Raw genomic sequence first — 18,330 nt, forward strand, 5'->3', positions numbered from 1 at the left:
GAAGGAGGGAGGGAGGGAAGGCAGACTGAAGGGTCTGTCTCAAGTGTAATGGTTTCTTAGCATCTGCAGGCCCCACACTCAGTTCACACTGCACAGAGGGAGTGGATGAACCACATTGCTCCACCCGGAAGGCAAAAGGCTCCATTGTAAGCAGTAAAGCCCAGGTGAAGCCGTGGCCTCCCTGTTGGCTTTTTAGCTTCTTGTTTCTTTCTCTTCCTGTGGGTGAAGCTACCTCTGTGATGCTACTGCTGGCGTTGGTGTGAAATCCTTCTTCTGTGATTCTGTCTTCAGGTGGTGATCATGGAAGTTCAAGGCCTTAAATCCTTGGCTCCAAATCGCATCGTGTACTGCACCATGGAGGTGGAGGGTGGGGAAAAACTACAGACGGATCAAGCTGAGGCTTCAAAACCAACGTGAGTAGTTTCTCCATGGTTTATCTGACCGAAGTTGTCGCCGTTGGTTTTGTTTGTGCCAACTCCAAAAGGAAGGCCTGTTTTCCCAGAGGAGACTAAGAAACGCACACCGTCTTTATCAAACGAGGCGATGTAACTCCATTTAAAAAAAAAAAATTCTCATGTACTCCAGGCTGGCCTCAACCTCTCCCATGTAGCCCAGGCTGGCCTGCCCTGCCCATGTAGTCAAGGATGGCCTTGGGCTTGTTTTCTTCCTCCTCTCACTTCCCCAGGGCTGGTGTTCCAGGAATATGCCACCATTTCTGGTTTGTGAAGTTCCGGGGGTTGAACTCAGAACTCCGTACATATTAGGCAGGCATTCTTCCAACTGAGGGGCATCCGCAGCCTTGACACTATTTTTATTTGGCAGCCGTGACAAGGATCCCAGTTCATTCAAAGCTGAAAAGGGAGTCTGAAGCAACAGTCCCATTTCTGAAGCTTTTAGCCACAGGTCACTGGGTGGAGTATGTACAAGGTGCTGTGACATAGAGGAGGGAGAAGGGACCACTGTGAGCCTAACAGTGCTCACAGTTTAGTGGGGACATCACAAATGTGTATTTATAAATGCAGTCAGCCTGCCTCGTCTGTGGTTTCTACATCTTTAAATTCAACCAACTGTGGATTGAAAATTTTTGGCCAAAAAGAATATTGTTTGGCCTGGTATGGTGTCACATGCCTTTAACCCAAGTTCCAGGACAGCCAGGATCACATAGAAACGCTATCTCAAAATAAATAAATAAAATAAAAAATAAAAGGAATATTGTTGCAGTGCAACTGTTCGCAGAGTATTTAATCCTAGGAACCTATGACCTAGAGGTGATCCAGAGCCTGTGGAAGGATATAAATTGGTCATTAGCACTCTGGGATTTCAAATGAAGACTCGAGCATCAATGGGTAGAGGAGGTCAGAACCAATACCCATGGGTACTTATGGACAAATAGAAATAAATAGAGGAAAAGGTGGTTTGAGAGGAGATGCTTGGGAGACATGAACCAGCTTCTGAACAGGTCGTTTTGGGGGTACCTGAGTTATCTGCTTTAATGTTGTAAAGCACCCAAAGAAGTGAACAGCTCTTGAATAGTTCTTAGTTGGCAATGACCCTGTGGCAAAGAGAAATGCATAGAATGGTCCTTTGGGGCTGGAGATTGTGGACCAAGGAGTTTCCTAAGCTGAGTGAGAGAACTGGTGGTGGTGGGAAAGATGCTGGAGATGCGCTGGGAAAGCATCTTCTGACTGCAGAAGGGCCCAAGGTGAGGCCGTGGATGAGTTAGTATGCTGGGGCATTGGCCAGTAGAAGTGAAGATTTATCCATTTGGGAGAAGAGACTTCCCAAGCCTCACAGAGAGAGAGGGGGATGAGAGAGTACAGCTTTGATCTTCCTTTTCCGATCTCCACCATGCCTGTGTAGATGAATGAGCATCTTCATCTTTGTGGCTGGCATTAATCCATAAGAGTCATCAGAAGGTAACCCCCACCCCCACCCCAGCTCCTCCCCAGAGCATCAGGAGCTGTTTGGAAGAACATGAAAAACTCACCAGGATGTTCAAATAAAATAGTTCAAAGGAATCACTGAGTGTTTCTCGGGCTGGAGAAGGGCCAAAGGTATCGTGTTCCTCCAAGTGGTTCTTTGTATGAATAGGCAATGCCTCAGATGTCCAGAAGTGTGTGTGTTGGGGCGGGGGGAGCTAATGAACATTTGGGAGGAAATGGAGGTCAATGTCACTTGTCCTGTGCTCTCGTTCCCCTCTTTTAATCCTTGTTCCACCTGATGATGTCTGCGTCTGAAAGGCAACATTTTCTCAAGTGGCCGGATCTTTATCAATGTTGTTGTGCCTTGCTGTTTAGAGCAGCATTTTTAATGTGTTAGGTGTGCCTGAAGGGGCATACCTGCTCATGTCTGTGGAGGTCATGCCATCCACGTGCATCAATTCTTTTTTTTTTTTATTTTTTTTTTATTTTTTTATTTTTATTTATTTTTTTTTTTTTACGTGCATCAATTCTTCAGGTCAAAATGTGCTCTTGTGGCAGAGGATGCTCCTTTGAGTCCCCATTTGTCAGAGATTTTTACAAAACCCTCACGGCGGGTTTGCTGATTCATTGAATGCATGCAGCACTCAGGCTTCAAAACCGGGCTCAAGTCCATCAAAGGCTTAAGAGTTACCTAGTGTGTGTGTTGAGGATCTCAAGATAAATTTGTATCCAGGGGGGACAGGGTATGTCATAATCACCTTGTAATGTCCGCCATGTGAAGGGAAGGGGTACGATGTGAGGTAACCTGCCCACAGTGCTGAAGCCAAACACGCAGATCTGCGTTGTCCACACGCTTCCTGTCCCTTTATCCCTGTGATACTCCTCCTTTCATCTTCCCCTTATCCTCTTTCGAATGCACATTTCTTTCCCCGGAGATCTTCTTTATCTTCTCCTTCATCATAGTTTGGGGCAGATAGGTAGGTTTCCTCTGTTTCTGCCTGCTTTAACCTGGAAAGCTATCTGGGCTTGTCTGCACGGCTCTCCCTTCGTCCTACCTCTTTCATTTGGACTTGGGATCTTCTCCATCATTTCGTTCCTTCGAGGATTTTATTTCTTCTCCTCCTTCTTGCGATTTTCCCCCGTGCTTTTCTCTGTGCTATTTCTGGCATTTGATTTTGGTTACCTTAAAAGGTATCCTTCATTACCTGGTAACCCTCCCTAGGGTAGCCTTATTTCTGCTGGAGCTTTTGAATCTTGTTTACTTCCAGTCAGTTGTTGCCCGTGTACCATGTACATGTTCCCAAACCAAAGTCCCATTCAAGCCCATTTTATTACTCATAGAGTCTACCTTTGCAACTACTAAATACCAGCCAGTACCTGCACAGTGCACCTCGGTTATCACATACCTATAAGGAATTTGTCTTTTGTCCTTTTTCTTCAAGTATAGTTACAAGTTCAGAAGGATGTTATATCACTCAGTTTACCCAACAATGTGATCTCTGTAGAGTAGACTCAAGAAAAACAGAATTAGGGACTGGAGGAGCATAGTCAAGAATGTTTGAGAAAATGGAGACGTTACGTCTCCTGGTGAACTACTCATTGTTCATGGACATTTTGGATCTCTGAAGAGCCCATCGGCAAATAAATCTATCTAACAGTTTTTAAGTTATGTCATGCTTCAAATTTGTTTGAACTGAGACCTCTGAAAAGTCCTTGGAAACCCTGATCTATATCGTTCAGCCATAATAACTGGGAATTTGTGACCTGTGCCACTTCTTTCTATCATTGTATTCTCTCCCTTGAACCGGAGTACCTTTCAATGTCTCCGCAAGGTCAGATTGGATCTGTTGCATAATCCACGTATTCTGTGTCCATCGTTACGAATGTGGTGGGGCCAGTTTTTATGTTCCTAGCTCAGTTGTGGCCCCTACTCGCTCTTCAGTTTAGCTACATATTTGCTGCATGTGGATTATCTTTGAGCACGCCACGTATCCGTTCAGCTCTGTCTTCCTCCTCGGGGCCTTTAAGATGGTGAGCCACCAGTAAGTGCTCGGAAGCTGCAGGGAGCTGTGCTAGCCAGGAATCATTGTCTTCATTTGCAACGCACTGTTTCTGTTTCTGGCAGGGAAACATGGAGTGCGGGAGCAGAAAGAACTGGAGTCCTTGTGTAAGTAGAGAAGGGAGAGTCTGTAGTTCCAGGGCCCTGGCTGCATTTGTTCATCTTCTTTGGGATGGAGCTGTTAGCCATCGACGCCATGGGTGATACTTTTCGGGTATTGCTCTAATCTCCAGGAATAGCAACAGATTTTTAGGTATTACCACAGCATAGCATTGAATGACATCAAATCAAATAGGAAGCAGTTTCTCCATTTCCACGTCTTCGCCTGGCCATTCCTCTGGTCAGAACAAGGAGGGGTTTTTATGTTTTGTTTTCTTTTGTTTTTTAATTTGGTGCTCAACAGCCTTTGAGACTCGGCGCCTCCTGCGGCAGACAGGAACAGTTGGCGTTCGCTCTGCTCAGACTCCCCGCAATTACTCTTCTTCATGGCTACTGCCGCTGGTGCTTTTTTGCCAACAGGGAAATAAGTTTCCCTTTTTAGAGAAATATGCTAATATTTCAAGGCTGAATTAACTTAAAGAAAATGTGTTACGTGCATAATAACACAGGATAAAGGGTGACACCGCTGAAGAACGAATGTGGAGGTCTAGAGACGGCAAGCTGGCAAGCAGGCTTGGAAACCACCCCTCCTAGGGAAAAAAAGGAACATGACATTTTCCTGAGTGGGTGATACTGTCCAAAGTCACTCCTTCTTGGGAGTTTTGCACTTTGAACGTTTCTGCTCTCACAATTTGAGAAGGTTAAACACCGGGGTCTTTAAATAATGATTCTGCAGGAGAACATTTGAATAAGAGCCCCACATTTCTCTCATTTTCCTGAAGCTACACTCCTCTGCATAAAACTCAAGATTTCACTTGGTAAGTCCACTGGCCACAACAGGCCACGGAGGGTAGATCCCGTTGTTGCCGTGGATCAGAAATCGCAGTCAGATTCTCCCCTGCGCTTCCAAGAGATTGGGAAGGATAAGTGTCTTGGCTAAAAACCCTAGCCATAGCTCTGATCCTTTTCCAGCAGCACCGGGTCAGTCTGCCGTGTCTGTGTTCAGAAATAAACAAGAAAGCGCAGTGACATTCTGGACCATTTTTCTCCCGTGGAATACGCTCTCTGCAGTAAAAGCACAGAATACAAGGGTCGGGCTCTCATGACCAGCTTATGCAAAGAGAGGGAGATCTGCTGAGTCACCAGCTCAATTAGCCCGCGACACAGCAGCTTGCTTCTTCCCATTGTTGGCCTCGTATATCATTTTCTCCGCGGTGGCACGTCCCTTCTCATTTTAACCAAATGCTTTCTGTGTCCAGAGCCTGGCAATGGCTTATGTGGACGCAGAGTAAGTTTTCTGCTTCCCTCAGTTGAATGTGAAAAGGAGGCTGAGGGTGGGGATAGGTGTCTGTCTTTCTTCCATGGAATCTGCCCATCTGTCCAGCTAGGGCTGGCATCACAGCGGCAAAGCACATATACCCAGCTTTGGGACTTCATGCAAACATCCTGATAAAGGGCCTCGGTAAGGAACACCAGAGTACTGTATAAGACAATAACCAAATTATCATCTGTGTCCCTAAAGGGATAGACATGCTGTCGCAGTGGAGTCGTGAGAGTACAGGTGACTCAGATCCCCGATGACATCCCTGATGTGTAGAAGGTTCACACTAATGCCCAAAGGATGAGGAAGGAAGGACATCATGGGGAAAGCATCCCAGGAAGAGGAAAGAGCAAGTGCCAAGGCTTTGAGACTAGAAGTAGTCAGCAGAAAGGAAAACAGTGTCGCTAGGTAGTATCCGATAATCATCCCTAGGGAAAGTCCGAAGAACACAGCAAGGCCAGACATCTTGGGGCATTCTGAACCACAAGAAGGATGGCTTATTCCAAGGCTCTGACAAAAAGCTTGGGGAGATTTTAGGCCAGGGAGCAGAAGATTGGGTTGCTATCTTAAAACCTAGAACATCTGAAAAATCAGAGTAAACTTAGAATCATAGCAATGTTGGTTTGCATATACATCGCAAGCACACACTGCTGGCCAGGCATTGTTGTGAAAGTGCAGGGTCATAACGTTACCAAAGTTATTAGGGTCAGAGCTTGTATCCTGGCAGCCCTAACAAGGTGTACTCAGCCACCTAACCTCAGTAGGACAATCAGACAGCAAAAAGGAGAGGGGAAGATGTATTCAGTGTGGATACACTGGGCAGAGAGACAAAGAGACTTAATGACCTCCATGTCTGTCTTTGCCTGCCTAACATGAGGGCCAGGGTTATCGATAAATAAGCAGTCCTGGTCATTTCCTGGGTTCCATTCTCTGCAAAATGCTCTGACATATCAGAACTGTGTGAACTCCTTCCCTGGGAAACAGCCTTCTTGTCTGGCTGGAACTAGGCTTCCTCCTTTCTCTTCTCCCAGCATGAGATTCCCAGGAAAATTTCTAATTTCCTAGGAACCCTTGTTTCAGTAGTCTGAGAGTCAGAGGGAAGACCTAAGTATTTCTGGAAGTCACCATTTCTGCCAAGGTGGGTGCTGTAAGAGTTGACCTTTGGAGCTGTAGAACCATGCAGCAGAGCAAATGGGGAAGCATGTGCTGGGATGGAATGGCCAATTGTCCAGGAGCCACTGTGGCTTTTTAGGACTTGAGACCTATGCGTGGAAAAAGACAAGGTCTCCTGAGACCAATTCCTTCCCTGCCTGCTTCCTCCACGCCCCCTCTTGCACAGTCTTGAAGGCATTTAGACAGAAGATGCTGTGTAGTGGAAATTCAGGCACCGTTTCTCTCGATTTTCTCTCAGAGTTAATCAAATCACAAATGCTAAAAGACAACGTTAACCTTGAAATTTATTCTGCAGAATCCCAGAAGCCGTGTGAGTGTAGAAGCGGTAAAATGATAACCACCAAATTCAGGATTCTCAGACACTGCCCCGTCTCTCAAGACAGGGAGCCCAAACCAGGGGCCCAGAGGGTGACAGAGGAGCGGTTTGTGTGTCAACTGGAAGGGCAAGGTTAGCCAGCTGGGGAAATGGCCAATGGCACTAAAGATGGGGGAAGGATTGTGAACTGAGAGCAGGTCTTGGGCAGGGGACTCTAAGTTCTGCCTCTAATCCCATCAGTAATTACCCACGCTGTCAATCACCAACTTGACGCCACACTTCCTAGCTTCTCCAAGCCCTGATAAGCAGTGTTTCAGACCCCTTCCACCTCAGCTACTCTTTAATTCTCTCATCCAGCTGAGGAAAGAGTCATGCGGGAGGATGAGGCAGTTAATAGGACTTATGGCTAAGACTGGGTGGGCAGGAAGCGGCTGGATGTGGTGCTCAGATATGGAAACAACCTCCAATGGAAAAAAACATCCATGCAAGCTCCAGTCTCTTGAGCACTGTAATAGTGAGCCAATGAGAAACTGAGGGTGCACTTTGTAAATTTTTGTTATTTAATAATCAGAAACAGAATAGGCAGGAATGCCGTGAGATTATTTACCTGTAACAGTGAGGTTCGGGCCAGAAGCTCTAACCCAGTGGTTTTCACCCTTCCCAAGGCCGCACCCCTTTAATACAAGTGGTGACCCCACAACTATAGAACTCTTTTTATTGCTACTTTATAGTTGCAATTTTGCTGCTGTTATGAATCATAATGTGAATACCCGTTTTCCAATGGCCTTCAGTGACCCCTGTGAAGGGTCATTTGACCCCCGAGGGGGTCGAGACCCACAGGTTGAGAAATCCTGCTCTAAGCCCGTATTAGTAATAAGACAAGAGACACTTGGTATAGAGTCAGCGGTGAATGGAGCAGCATGCTGATGTCATGGATACGAACCCAGAGTCGGGAGTCACAGAACCAAATCCTTTCCTCACATATGTAACCTTGGGCGAACAGCCTAACTCACTGTGCCTTACTTACTACACTCATGAAAATTAATCAATATTCTTTAAATACTGCCAATTTCATAGGCATCATTTTGCTCTTACAATCTTGGCTTTATGCTACTCAAGGGAGGAAGGGGAGAGGGGAGTAGAAGGTGGCCTAGGTTTAAAACATTCACCCATTCTACTGACTAGGTGCCAGGCTAAGAACTACAAGATACTGCTGTGCCCATTTGTTGATGGGAATACTGAGACCCACTGAGGTTCTGTGAGTTAGTCAAAATGGCCCTGATAATAAATAGCCGGGCCAAAACCAAACATGAAATAGTGCTTCTCACTGTCTTATTACATGGCCTTCCAGAAATACTGGGGAGGACGGCATTTTAAATAGGATTGAGCCTTTAGAAAGACTATACAAGGTTCATTTCCTTTCCACGGATTCCGCTGTTTTGTGGGGTAGAGCGCTTTAGGTGTTTGAACAGTGGTGATCTGGCTGCTGCTCACACAGTGCAGGTTTCCCGGTCAGTGCCTCCGGCAGGTGAACTCAACACATGCGCATCAGCATGGTTTTGGTCTTCAAAGATGAACCGGAGATACCATAAGGCACTCTGCCCGCCCTGAGAGAGCCCTACATATGACGGGGTCACGCTCTTGGAAACCATTACAGTCGCAAACGCTCCGCCATTCCTTTAAAACCAGTGCCAGACATAAAACTAGTAGGTACCATCTGATCAACAGACAGACCCAACCTTAAGTCCTGCCTTCACCATTCACCAGCTGGATAGCTTCAGGCAAGTAGATGTTCCCCCCCTTTTCCTCCATTTCTCCAATTTGGGCAGGAGTGCAACCTGCCTGTGGATTGTTGAAACCGATACTATCAGGCTGTCTGTGAAAGGGGCAAGCATCAGTCAATTGCAGGAAGTAGTGCTAGCCAAAAATCTCACCATGCATTCACTAAGTACCCCAAGATTATATTAAATTCATGGGCTGGGGGGATGGCTCCATTTGAAAAGGACTTGCTGCAAAAACTCGAGTTCATTCTCCAACATTCATGTAAAAAGTGGGGCACAGTAGTACCCAGATGTAGTTCCAGAGCCGGGAAGGTAGTCACAGCAAAATCCCCGGGGGCTCACTGCCTGCCTAATTGACAAGCATCAGGTCTCATCCACAGACCCTGTCTCAAAAATTAAGGTGATGGCTCCTGAGGAACCACACCTGAGATGATCTTTGACCTCTACACTCAAGTACATGCATGAATGCATGTGCACACAAACACACGTAAACACACACTCCTGAACATGTGTACACACACAAGAAATCAGTTCCCTCCCATGAAATAGAAACAGAAGCTCAGAGATGTCAAGAGACATTACCCAGTCCTCCAGAACCCCCTGAAAAGCAAGGAGCTTATTCTGCAAAAGGAGATGTGAGCACCCTTGGAACGGGGCTCTTCCAGCAGAGAGGGGACACATAGGGTGGGGCTTGATCCAATGGCACAAGAGCTGTTTCTTAAAGGCAAGAGGAGTTAAGAATGCAACATCTTCCCATGTCTTACAGTTACAACCCTCTTGGGTCTTGTTTGGAGTCCCACACTCCCAGGAGCGGGTCTTCACCCTTCCACTTACCCACTGTCCTTCTGATCAGAGCCAGTGTGGAAGAGCTTAGAGTTCAGCGACCAAGCTGGTTCTGTCCGTGCATTCTTAAGCTGCTGCTTTGATCATTTGCCTGTGCTGTGCTTTAGACCTCGCCTGATGCTGATAAAAGTGGAGTCTCTAAGGAAACCAGAATATCACAGCTCATGCCAATACTCTTAAGTGTTTGAGAGTCCTGGGCCTTCCATGCTTCAATCCTTAGATCTTCAGAGTGCCCTGGAAAGACCTTAAAGACTCTCTCACTCCATTTCCTTGCTTCCAGCTCAGAGTACTTGGGGCCCAGGCAGTCTTGGGAGATAAATCTTCAGCTCTGACATGACAGCAATGTTCTGCTGGAAAAATCTGCTTGGTCCTGATCCCACTTTTGCTCCTTGCATGGTTGTATTAGGTGAGCTGTGGAATCCATCTGAAACTCAGTTCCTGAGACCAATGGCACTGGCCCGAGAGGCTGGCTGGTAAGGCCTTGAACGTAATGACTAAGCAAAGCACCTTGTATCAGCATATGAAATGTCAGACTTTATCACAGTCAGTGGGCGCAGGCTAGGAAGGCAAACCACACAGCCTTCAGCAGGTGTCACTAAAGAAGAGATCTTTTGTCTCTCAACCAGATACCCTTTGGTTTTCCTGTCCAGAGTGGTGTATATGTAAACTCTTTGTACCTACAAAATCTGTGTGTGAGGATGCCTTTGTAGAAGACCTAGCATGGAAACATGGTCAATAAATCTTGACTGATTTATTATCAAAAACGAAGCCTCGATAGCATGTGGGAAAAGATGATGTGACAGACACCCTCTTCTGAGGACCAGTGACCATTAAACTAACAGGCGTCAATTTCATCACTTAGATGACTGCTCACCCTTCACAAGAACAGGACAGGCTAAAAGGTAAACACATTTAGCCTAAACCTCTGTGCTTTGGTGATGGGGCATTTACTCAATAGAGGGAGTCTCATTGTTGCTGTTCTCAGTACTGAGGGTGGAACCCAAGGTCTTGCACATACTCAGAGGTGCTCTACCTCTGAACTGCTTTCCTTGGCTAAGACAGCTTCTCATCAAGTAGCCCTATCCATCCTTAGATTCCACTCTGAGGCCATAGTCATTCTTGAACTTGAGAGCCTCCAATCTCTGTTTACCAGGTAGTTAGGATTACAAAACCGATCGGGCTCAGCCAAGCATCACTTTTCAAGTAAGGAATGCTTATATACACGAGTACGTACTTGCATGTGCACATACACATACACACTCATCACATACACACACACACTCATGCACATACACACACTCATGCACATATACACACACTCATGCACATACACTCATGCACATACACACTCATGTACATACGCACAGTCATATACATACACACACACTGATATATATACATACACACACACACACACCAAAGAACAACCAGGTGCAATACAAACTAAGTCTGAAAATCTAAAAATAATCTTGACACTTAGTTACAGGGGGCAATCTAATCAAGTTTTTATTGTTTGTGAAATCTGTCCCCTGAATAGAGAAAGAAAAATTTTAAGGGGAACGCTTGTTTTTAGTTTATACAGAGTATAATAAGGCTGCTGTATCAAGATTTGAGGCCTCGGTAGAAAAGAATTAGGTGCAGAAACCTAATCTCGCAGAAGGATTTCCCACTGTGATCCCCCAGTGTGGTTTTCTGGTGTGATTTCCCAGTCTGATATCTCTGCGTTGTCTCGTACTCTGATCTCTCGTTCTGATCCTGCAGCCTGACCTCTCAATTCCACCCTGCCAGGGCCACAACCTTCTCTCCTCCCTGCTGTGCTGACACATGCATCCTGTTTCCAAGTAAGGGCAGCACTGAGTAATATTCTGTTAGCCATACGTAGCACACAGGACCCTAGAAAATGTGTCTCTCTCCTTATTACTTTCCCATTTTAAAGAGATCCCAAAGCAAAACCATCTCAGTCATCTCAAGCCTTGAAAATGGAAGTCTCTGGAAGAGCTGACTGATGCCCCTGTGGCCATCTGTGATCAGGACTCACGCCATGAGTCTACTGTGTGCTGACTCCAGGATGGTTAATCGGGGCGTAAATCAGACTGTGGCAGAGGAGTACATGCTGCTGCCCTTCAGCAGACGCTCCTTTGTCCACTCAGCTGGTCCTTCCCTCAGCGATCCACTGCACCTGGGGGTTAGTTTTTATATCATACATCATGTCCTAAAGGTGACACAGAGAATGAGGGGACAAAGGCAAAAGTTCTGCCACTAGGGTACCCATTAATCAATCCTATGGGACATGCAATAGAGAGAGAAACTTGAGTACAGATATACCAGAGTTTGACTTTGACCGTGTAGTTTTGACTTCATCTTACCTTTGGAAGATCTCATAATCAAATGTTGTTTCAAGGTCTTCTCTGAGCTAGTACATGCTCAGGTGTCATGTAATCACACAGAAAACCATTATAACCACTAACAGGATAATGTCCAAAAAGAAGACATATCATTGTGATTAATGTTAGTATCTGAATATTCATGCTCAAATACAGATAAGCACTCAAATTCATACTGGGGTCAAAATATCCTGTGCTCACTTCATGTTTTCTTTTAGCTTATAAAATATTACTATGTCTAGATATGTATTATCAAAATTAATATTTGTAATGATTTATGAGACTATTTTGTGATAAATTAATAGTTAGGTAAAAGAATATGTTAGTTTGATAATGTTAGGAAGACTATCACACCCATGTTTAGCAAAGAAATCTTAATCAAATTTAAATAACACCGAGAAGAAAAATAAAGATTAGATGTTATCCCAGGTCTACCTTTTGTACATCCATTAGACAATTTTGCTTGTGTTCATCTGTCACAGTCGTAGAAGGCTCACCGCCATCCGTTCCTATCTAGAAAAGAGGAAAACTTAACAACTTCCCATCGACTCAGGAGTCAGAAATTTCCAAAACTGGACTAAACTGTGTCATTTCTGCATCAACCCCACGTCCAAGTAAACATCTTTTCTGTCTGCCATAGAGACACCATGGGAATATTCAGTTTACCATGATAAACAAATGTATTCTTTCTACGCTGTGATGTTAACGTTTGCATTTCAGGGCCTAGGGATATAACTCATCTGATTAAGTTCTTGCTGAATAGCCAGAAAACCTAAGTGTGTTTACCAGGATTCACTCAAAACGAACAAACAAAAAGACAAAACCAAGCACTGTAGAGCAAGCCTGTCTTCTGAGAGCTGGAGTGACAGAGACAGAAAGATCCCTGGGACTCATTGGCTAGCCATTCTAGCCAATCAACAAGCTCCAAGTTCAGTAAGAGATAGTGTCTCAAAATAACAATAAAAATAATGATGATGATGATGATGGTGATGATGATGATGTGCAGCTAGATTGAGAAAACCATCTAGGTCTGACTGCTGGGCCTCCATGTGTACTTATACGCCAACACACACATGTGCACACACAGCAAAAGAAAAGTGCACATGCCTATGCACGTCAAAACTAGTAAAAAAAATTACATATGACTGTTTTAAAGACTGAATTGGAAAACTTATATGTTGATCATTTTATTCTACTCTTATATTCGCAGAAATTTGTTTGAGAACACAAATTCTCATCTTTAGCCATACTTGGCCATGTAGTCAAAGCATGAGTGCAGGAAGAAGCAAAAACAATGTTCTCCCGGGGCGACTTGCAAAGTCATAGAGAAAACGTCTGAATTTAGGGAGTGAGAAAGGAGTCCGGAGTTGTGACTGAAGTCAGGATAACACAAGGAGAAATCAGCGATGAGGACAGCATGGGTGCAGTTGAGATTTTTCTTTGAGCCGCCAGCAAGCTCCCAAATAAAGACCCAAAACCCAGTATTAGTTATGAATGCTTGGTCTTAGCTTAGGCTTATCCCACTAGCCCTTTTAATTTAACATGTTTCTATTCATCTATGTTTTGCCTCAGGGCTTTTTACCTTTCTTTTTTCTTTCTTTCTTTCTTTCTTTCTTTCTTTCTTTCTTTCTTTCTTTCTTCCTGCATGCCCTACTTTTCTGCTTTCTCCAAATCTGGCTGACTGGTCCCTGGCATCTCCCTGCTGTCTCTTTTTCTTTCTTTCCTGAACCAAAATTCTTCCTCCTCCTTACTCTCCCTGCCCAGAAGGTCTGTCTATACCTCTCCCTCACTATTGGATCTTCAGCTTTTTACTTGACCAATCAGGTGCCTTAGGCAGGCAAGGTACAACAGCAACCTACCTTTATTTCCATCATGAAACAAACACACCAGACGGCTACATAGTTAAACAAATGCAGCCCATCTTTGCATAGCTAAGCAAATATTCAGCAACACGTGGTAGGAAGAGAAAAATCATATAGTCAGTAAATGGGCAATAAATCGGAGTTTGGGATTTTGGGGGGCAGAAGAAAAGCCAGCTTGGCTAAGCTTCAGTGAAGGAATGCTGAGAGATCTGAAGCAATAAGAATGGCCAGAACTGGACTTCCAGGGTCAGCGGTCACAGAAGAAGTCTGCGTTTGGTGCAAGAATATCCATACTGGACTCACCTGCTTATAACTTCATTCTAGCAGCGTATGGTTGTCATCAAGTGACAGTGGCAGTAACTACGGTGACAGAGGAATGAAGGGAACAGATTCAAAATCTTTGGGGCAGAGTGGCCACACTGGCCTCCACTCTCTGCTCCTGTAAGCATAACACCAAGTACTGAGCAGTCTGCACTTGGATAGCACCTGGCTCGTCTCCTGGACGTTTACGGCCACAGTTGCCACCAATCTCTTCCTCCACCTCTTGACCGTACGTAAGTGGCAATGCCATCATCTTGGTAGATGACCTCGAGTGAGTTGACATCAGGGCAGAGTCTCTTACAACCGTAAAGCTAAGTCATGGGTATGCAGCTGGGCTCTCCGGCAGAGTCTTGCATCCCACCCCTTCAAAGAGTACTGCTCAGCTCCGCCAAATGCCTTCTCTCCCCCACATCACCACACATATTATTTATAGAATCTCCTATGCTGACATTGTGATATTGATGCCAAACTCAAAGAGAAAATAGATATTCTCTACCCATCTGCCTTCATTTCCTATTTGACTTGTAAGGTGGGTAATAGCAGGCTTTCTTGGATTGCCAGCCCCCAAATCATGACATAGATATTTATTATTAGTTATGAATGCTGAACCTTAGCTTAGGCCTGTTTCTAGCCAGCTTTTTTTAAAACTTACATCAACCTATTTGTATTAATCAGAGTCCTGCCCTGAAGCTCATTTACCTTATCAATCCTGCTTTCCTGCTTCCTCAGTGTCTGGCTGACTGGGTCCCGGGCTGGTGCCAGCTGGCTGCCAGCTACCTGGCTCTCCTTTTCTCTCTGCCCACCAGCCCCACCTCTGTCGAGCTTTTGGCCACTCAGCTTTTTATTAAATCAACCAGGCTCCTTGGGCAGGCAAGGTGAAACAGCAACACATCTTTCCATAGTTAAACAAATGCAGCAGAAACAAAATGTATCACACTTTTACATAAAAGATTACTGGGCAACACGAATGCACAAATGTAATGTAACACATCTTTACATAGTTAAACAAATGCAGGGGCAACAAAAGCAACACACCTTTACATAAAAGATTTCTGCAACACGAATGCACAAATGTAACATAACACGTCTTTACATAGTTAAACAAATATTCTATTCTACAACAGCAGATTGCATTGTGCCGAAAGTGAAGCTTGCGGCTGATAGAGGCGTTAATGAGAAAAGGGTTAGGAAAACACCAAAAAAGGATCTGCAGACATCACTGCTGCTTCTCGGGCCTTTCATGAGGATGACACTAAATTACATGCAAATGAATCAAGCCAGACTGCAGTTTTGCAGTGGAATTTGGATCCTCGATTCTCCTAATCGCTGTAGGGAAAGTCTGTATTTTAAACAAACACTGCAAACCATGCTGATTTGCTACCTCCTTCATATAAGGCAGCATGCTTGGTCTTCACATTAACACAGTTTTTAGAGAAATAATTTGATGTTATGTTTTTTCAACCAAATATATTGATATTTTGTTCGTGCGAAGTGGGGGAAACGTAAAGAGAATCAAACATTGCTCGTGATTTCCAGATCCAGCAAGCATGGCTGTAAATATTTGATGAGGCTTTCCAGTTTGCTTTGCTGTGTCTCTGGCTGTGTGCATGGTTTATCCGCCCACAGATACACGCAGGTTGTGGATGGTGTGGTAATGGAGCCTTACACTCAGCTGTGGTGGTGACTGCACATAAACACATAGAGATGGTATCGCTAGTCGTTTGCTAGTTATTTCTTACATGCTGAGAAGTCAGGCCATTGACAAACTCCTCCAGGATAACCCGGAAATTCTAGACTGTGCTCTGAGTCCAATATCTTAGGACAAGCTGGGGACATTGGGTCACTTGGTTTGAATGAGCACATCCAGCCCACCTCCATTATCTATATCATGAGGGGGAAGGAGCGCTCGGCAAGAGCCGGCTGAAATTGATTTTGCGGAGACCTCCATCGCTTCTACTTCGCTGCCCAGAGTCTGTCTTTGTGTCCGGCAACCTCATAAAAGTCTTTGCAGCCTTCAAATCTGCATCTGGAATTAAGATGCAGTTCAGCTGTTTGTGTACAAACAGCAAAGAAATCATTGGGCTCGGATGAAGGTCATCGCCTGGCCTCGCTGAGCAATCTCGATTTGCTCCACTTGCCTGGTTGCCGAAAAGAGCTGCCTGATTAGAGTTACTGTATTCAGAACAGAGTGACCCTTCCTGGAGCTAAGCACACAGAGTGCGTGTTTGGGCAGGGAGGTAAAGGCAGTTAATGCCCTGGTTATATTTGTGCCAGATATCAGGAAGAAACAGCAGAAATCAAAAAACAGTTGTGAATTCAAATACAACAGTGGCAATGCACAGGAGACAAACGGGACATTGTGGGAAACTCTAGTTTCCTTACAAGTACCAGTAACTGTCCAAGTTCTTTATAAAATAGGGTATTCAGGGCCTAAGACAGCTCAGCAGGTAAAGACACTTGCTGCCAAGCCTGATGACCTGAGTTCAAACCCCAGGACCCTCGTGGAGTGAACAGGCTCCTACAGATTGTTCTTCCAGACATGCACACAATGTGGCATGTACCTATACGTGTGCGAGTGTGTGCACAAGCGCGTGCATGTGCTTGCACACACACACACACATACACACACAAATAAATAAACTAATAAATGTGATAAAAAATTAAAATTGGGTTTTTTTTCCCCCATAGTTCATCAGTGACCAAGATACCAAATCCAGATATGACCTGGTGTGCCAAGTGAAATAGGTTTTTTAGACAAGTCCTAGAACTGAGATTAATTCAACTGAGCTGAGTTAAAAAGGTAAATAAAAAAGAAAACACCTAACAGCTTCATTATCCACCACCTCAACTTTCCTCATCCCCGTAAGCAATTTTAGATAAAGATGTTTCGTGTGTATAAATTTCTTAAGTTTTGATAAGTATTTATATGTGTATGTGTGCATGATTTGAATAATTTTCCCTTTTCTTTTGGATTTTTATTGTGTTTTCTTTTAATATACTAAGAAGAGCACCTGACCCATAAGGGAAATATTCTGGCTTAAGAAGCAGCTTGCAGAGACTCTAAATAGAAGAGCTCTGAAGAGGTACAGAAGAACAGGTGGGTTTGGCAGCCCACACCAATCCCAGAACTGGGGGGGGGGAGAAGCAGGGGATCCCCGCAGCTGAATCAGTGGAAGCTCTGAGCTCAGCAAGAGACCCTAAGACAGCCAGTGTCCACCTCTGGCGACCACACATCGTTGCTCATGTGTGTGAATGTGCAAGTATTCACACACCAGTAATGCACATACTCAGAAACATACACGCAAGTCCTCATAAGCATGCAGCCAAGAGAGGAGGTCATCAGTCACACTCGATCCTAAACCTGTGATCCCTCATTCCAGCTGCCCTAGACGATAGTGAGAAGGGTTAGGCAACCACTCTGTAAGGAAGGATCCTTAAGTAGGAGTGGAGATGGTTTCAGAGCAATAACAGAGTGACTGGGCACGGGGCTGAGCTCCCTTGAAACAGGAACAGCCACCCTGAGTTGCGAGTTCAAGATGTCAAGGTCTGCTGCCTGGGAGAAAGCATGGCCCATCAAGAAGAAGGAGCAAAGTCACAGGCCCCAAAGTGGAGTCGGTTGGTCATTCTCAGAGAGAGAAAGTGTGACTGTATCCGGAGTCTGTGAGCAAGGAGGAAATGAGTAAGAGTGTCATGGCCAGGGTTTCTATGGCTGTGATGAGACACCGTGACTGAAAAAGCAAGTAGGGAGGAAAGGGTTTACGAGGCTTACACTCCACATTGCTGTTCATCACTGAAGGAAGTCAGGACAGGGATTCAAGCAGGACAGGATCCCAGAGGCAGGAGCTGATGCAGAGGCCATGGAGAGGTGCTGCTTACTGGCTTGCCTCCCATAGTTTTCTCATCTCGCCTTCTCCTAGAACTCAGGACCAGCAGCCCAGGGATGGCACTCAGACATGGTACAGAGACTGGCACAAAAGGGCTGCAGCTGAATGAGAGGTGCATGCAGACAAGAGGGGGAAGCCAGAATTTGTACCCGCGTGCAGGGGTTGAGCTTCCAGTTAGTTGGAAAGCTTTCCCCTAAGTTCTGGTCATGTGACTCCACAGCTGCTAAACCATTATCAGCAGCAAGGGCAGTGCTATTAATCGCATAGTAGATGTTGCACACGCCTTCCTACTTCTATCATCTCCCGTACGTCTTCTGAAGCTGGGGGACAGTTGTGATGGCTCAGACGTGCAGTCATGTCTAATC

At 45.1% G+C, this 18,330-nt stretch overlaps 1 protein-coding gene across 13 annotated transcripts in view; it reads left to right on the forward strand.

Annotated features, from left to right (window-relative positions):
• Positions 1-18,330, forward strand: part of Cadps (calcium dependent secretion activator) — a 433,680-nt gene that overhangs the window by 207,162 nt on the left and 208,188 nt on the right. For all 13 annotated transcript variants that reach the window (XM_085687935.2, XM_085687936.2, XM_085687937.2 and 10 more), the window contains exon 6: positions 292-413. In XM_085687935.2, coding sequence (XP_085544061.1) covers positions 292-413 — 122 coding nt within the window. The remainder of the gene's footprint in view (positions 1-291; positions 414-18,330) is intronic.

This window comes from Myodes glareolus, chromosome 5 (genome assembly GCF_982192425.1).
Source record: "Myodes glareolus chromosome 5, mMyoGla1.1, whole genome shotgun sequence".
In the NCBI taxonomy this organism is placed as follows: Eukaryota; Metazoa; Chordata; class Mammalia; order Rodentia; family Cricetidae; genus Myodes; species Myodes glareolus.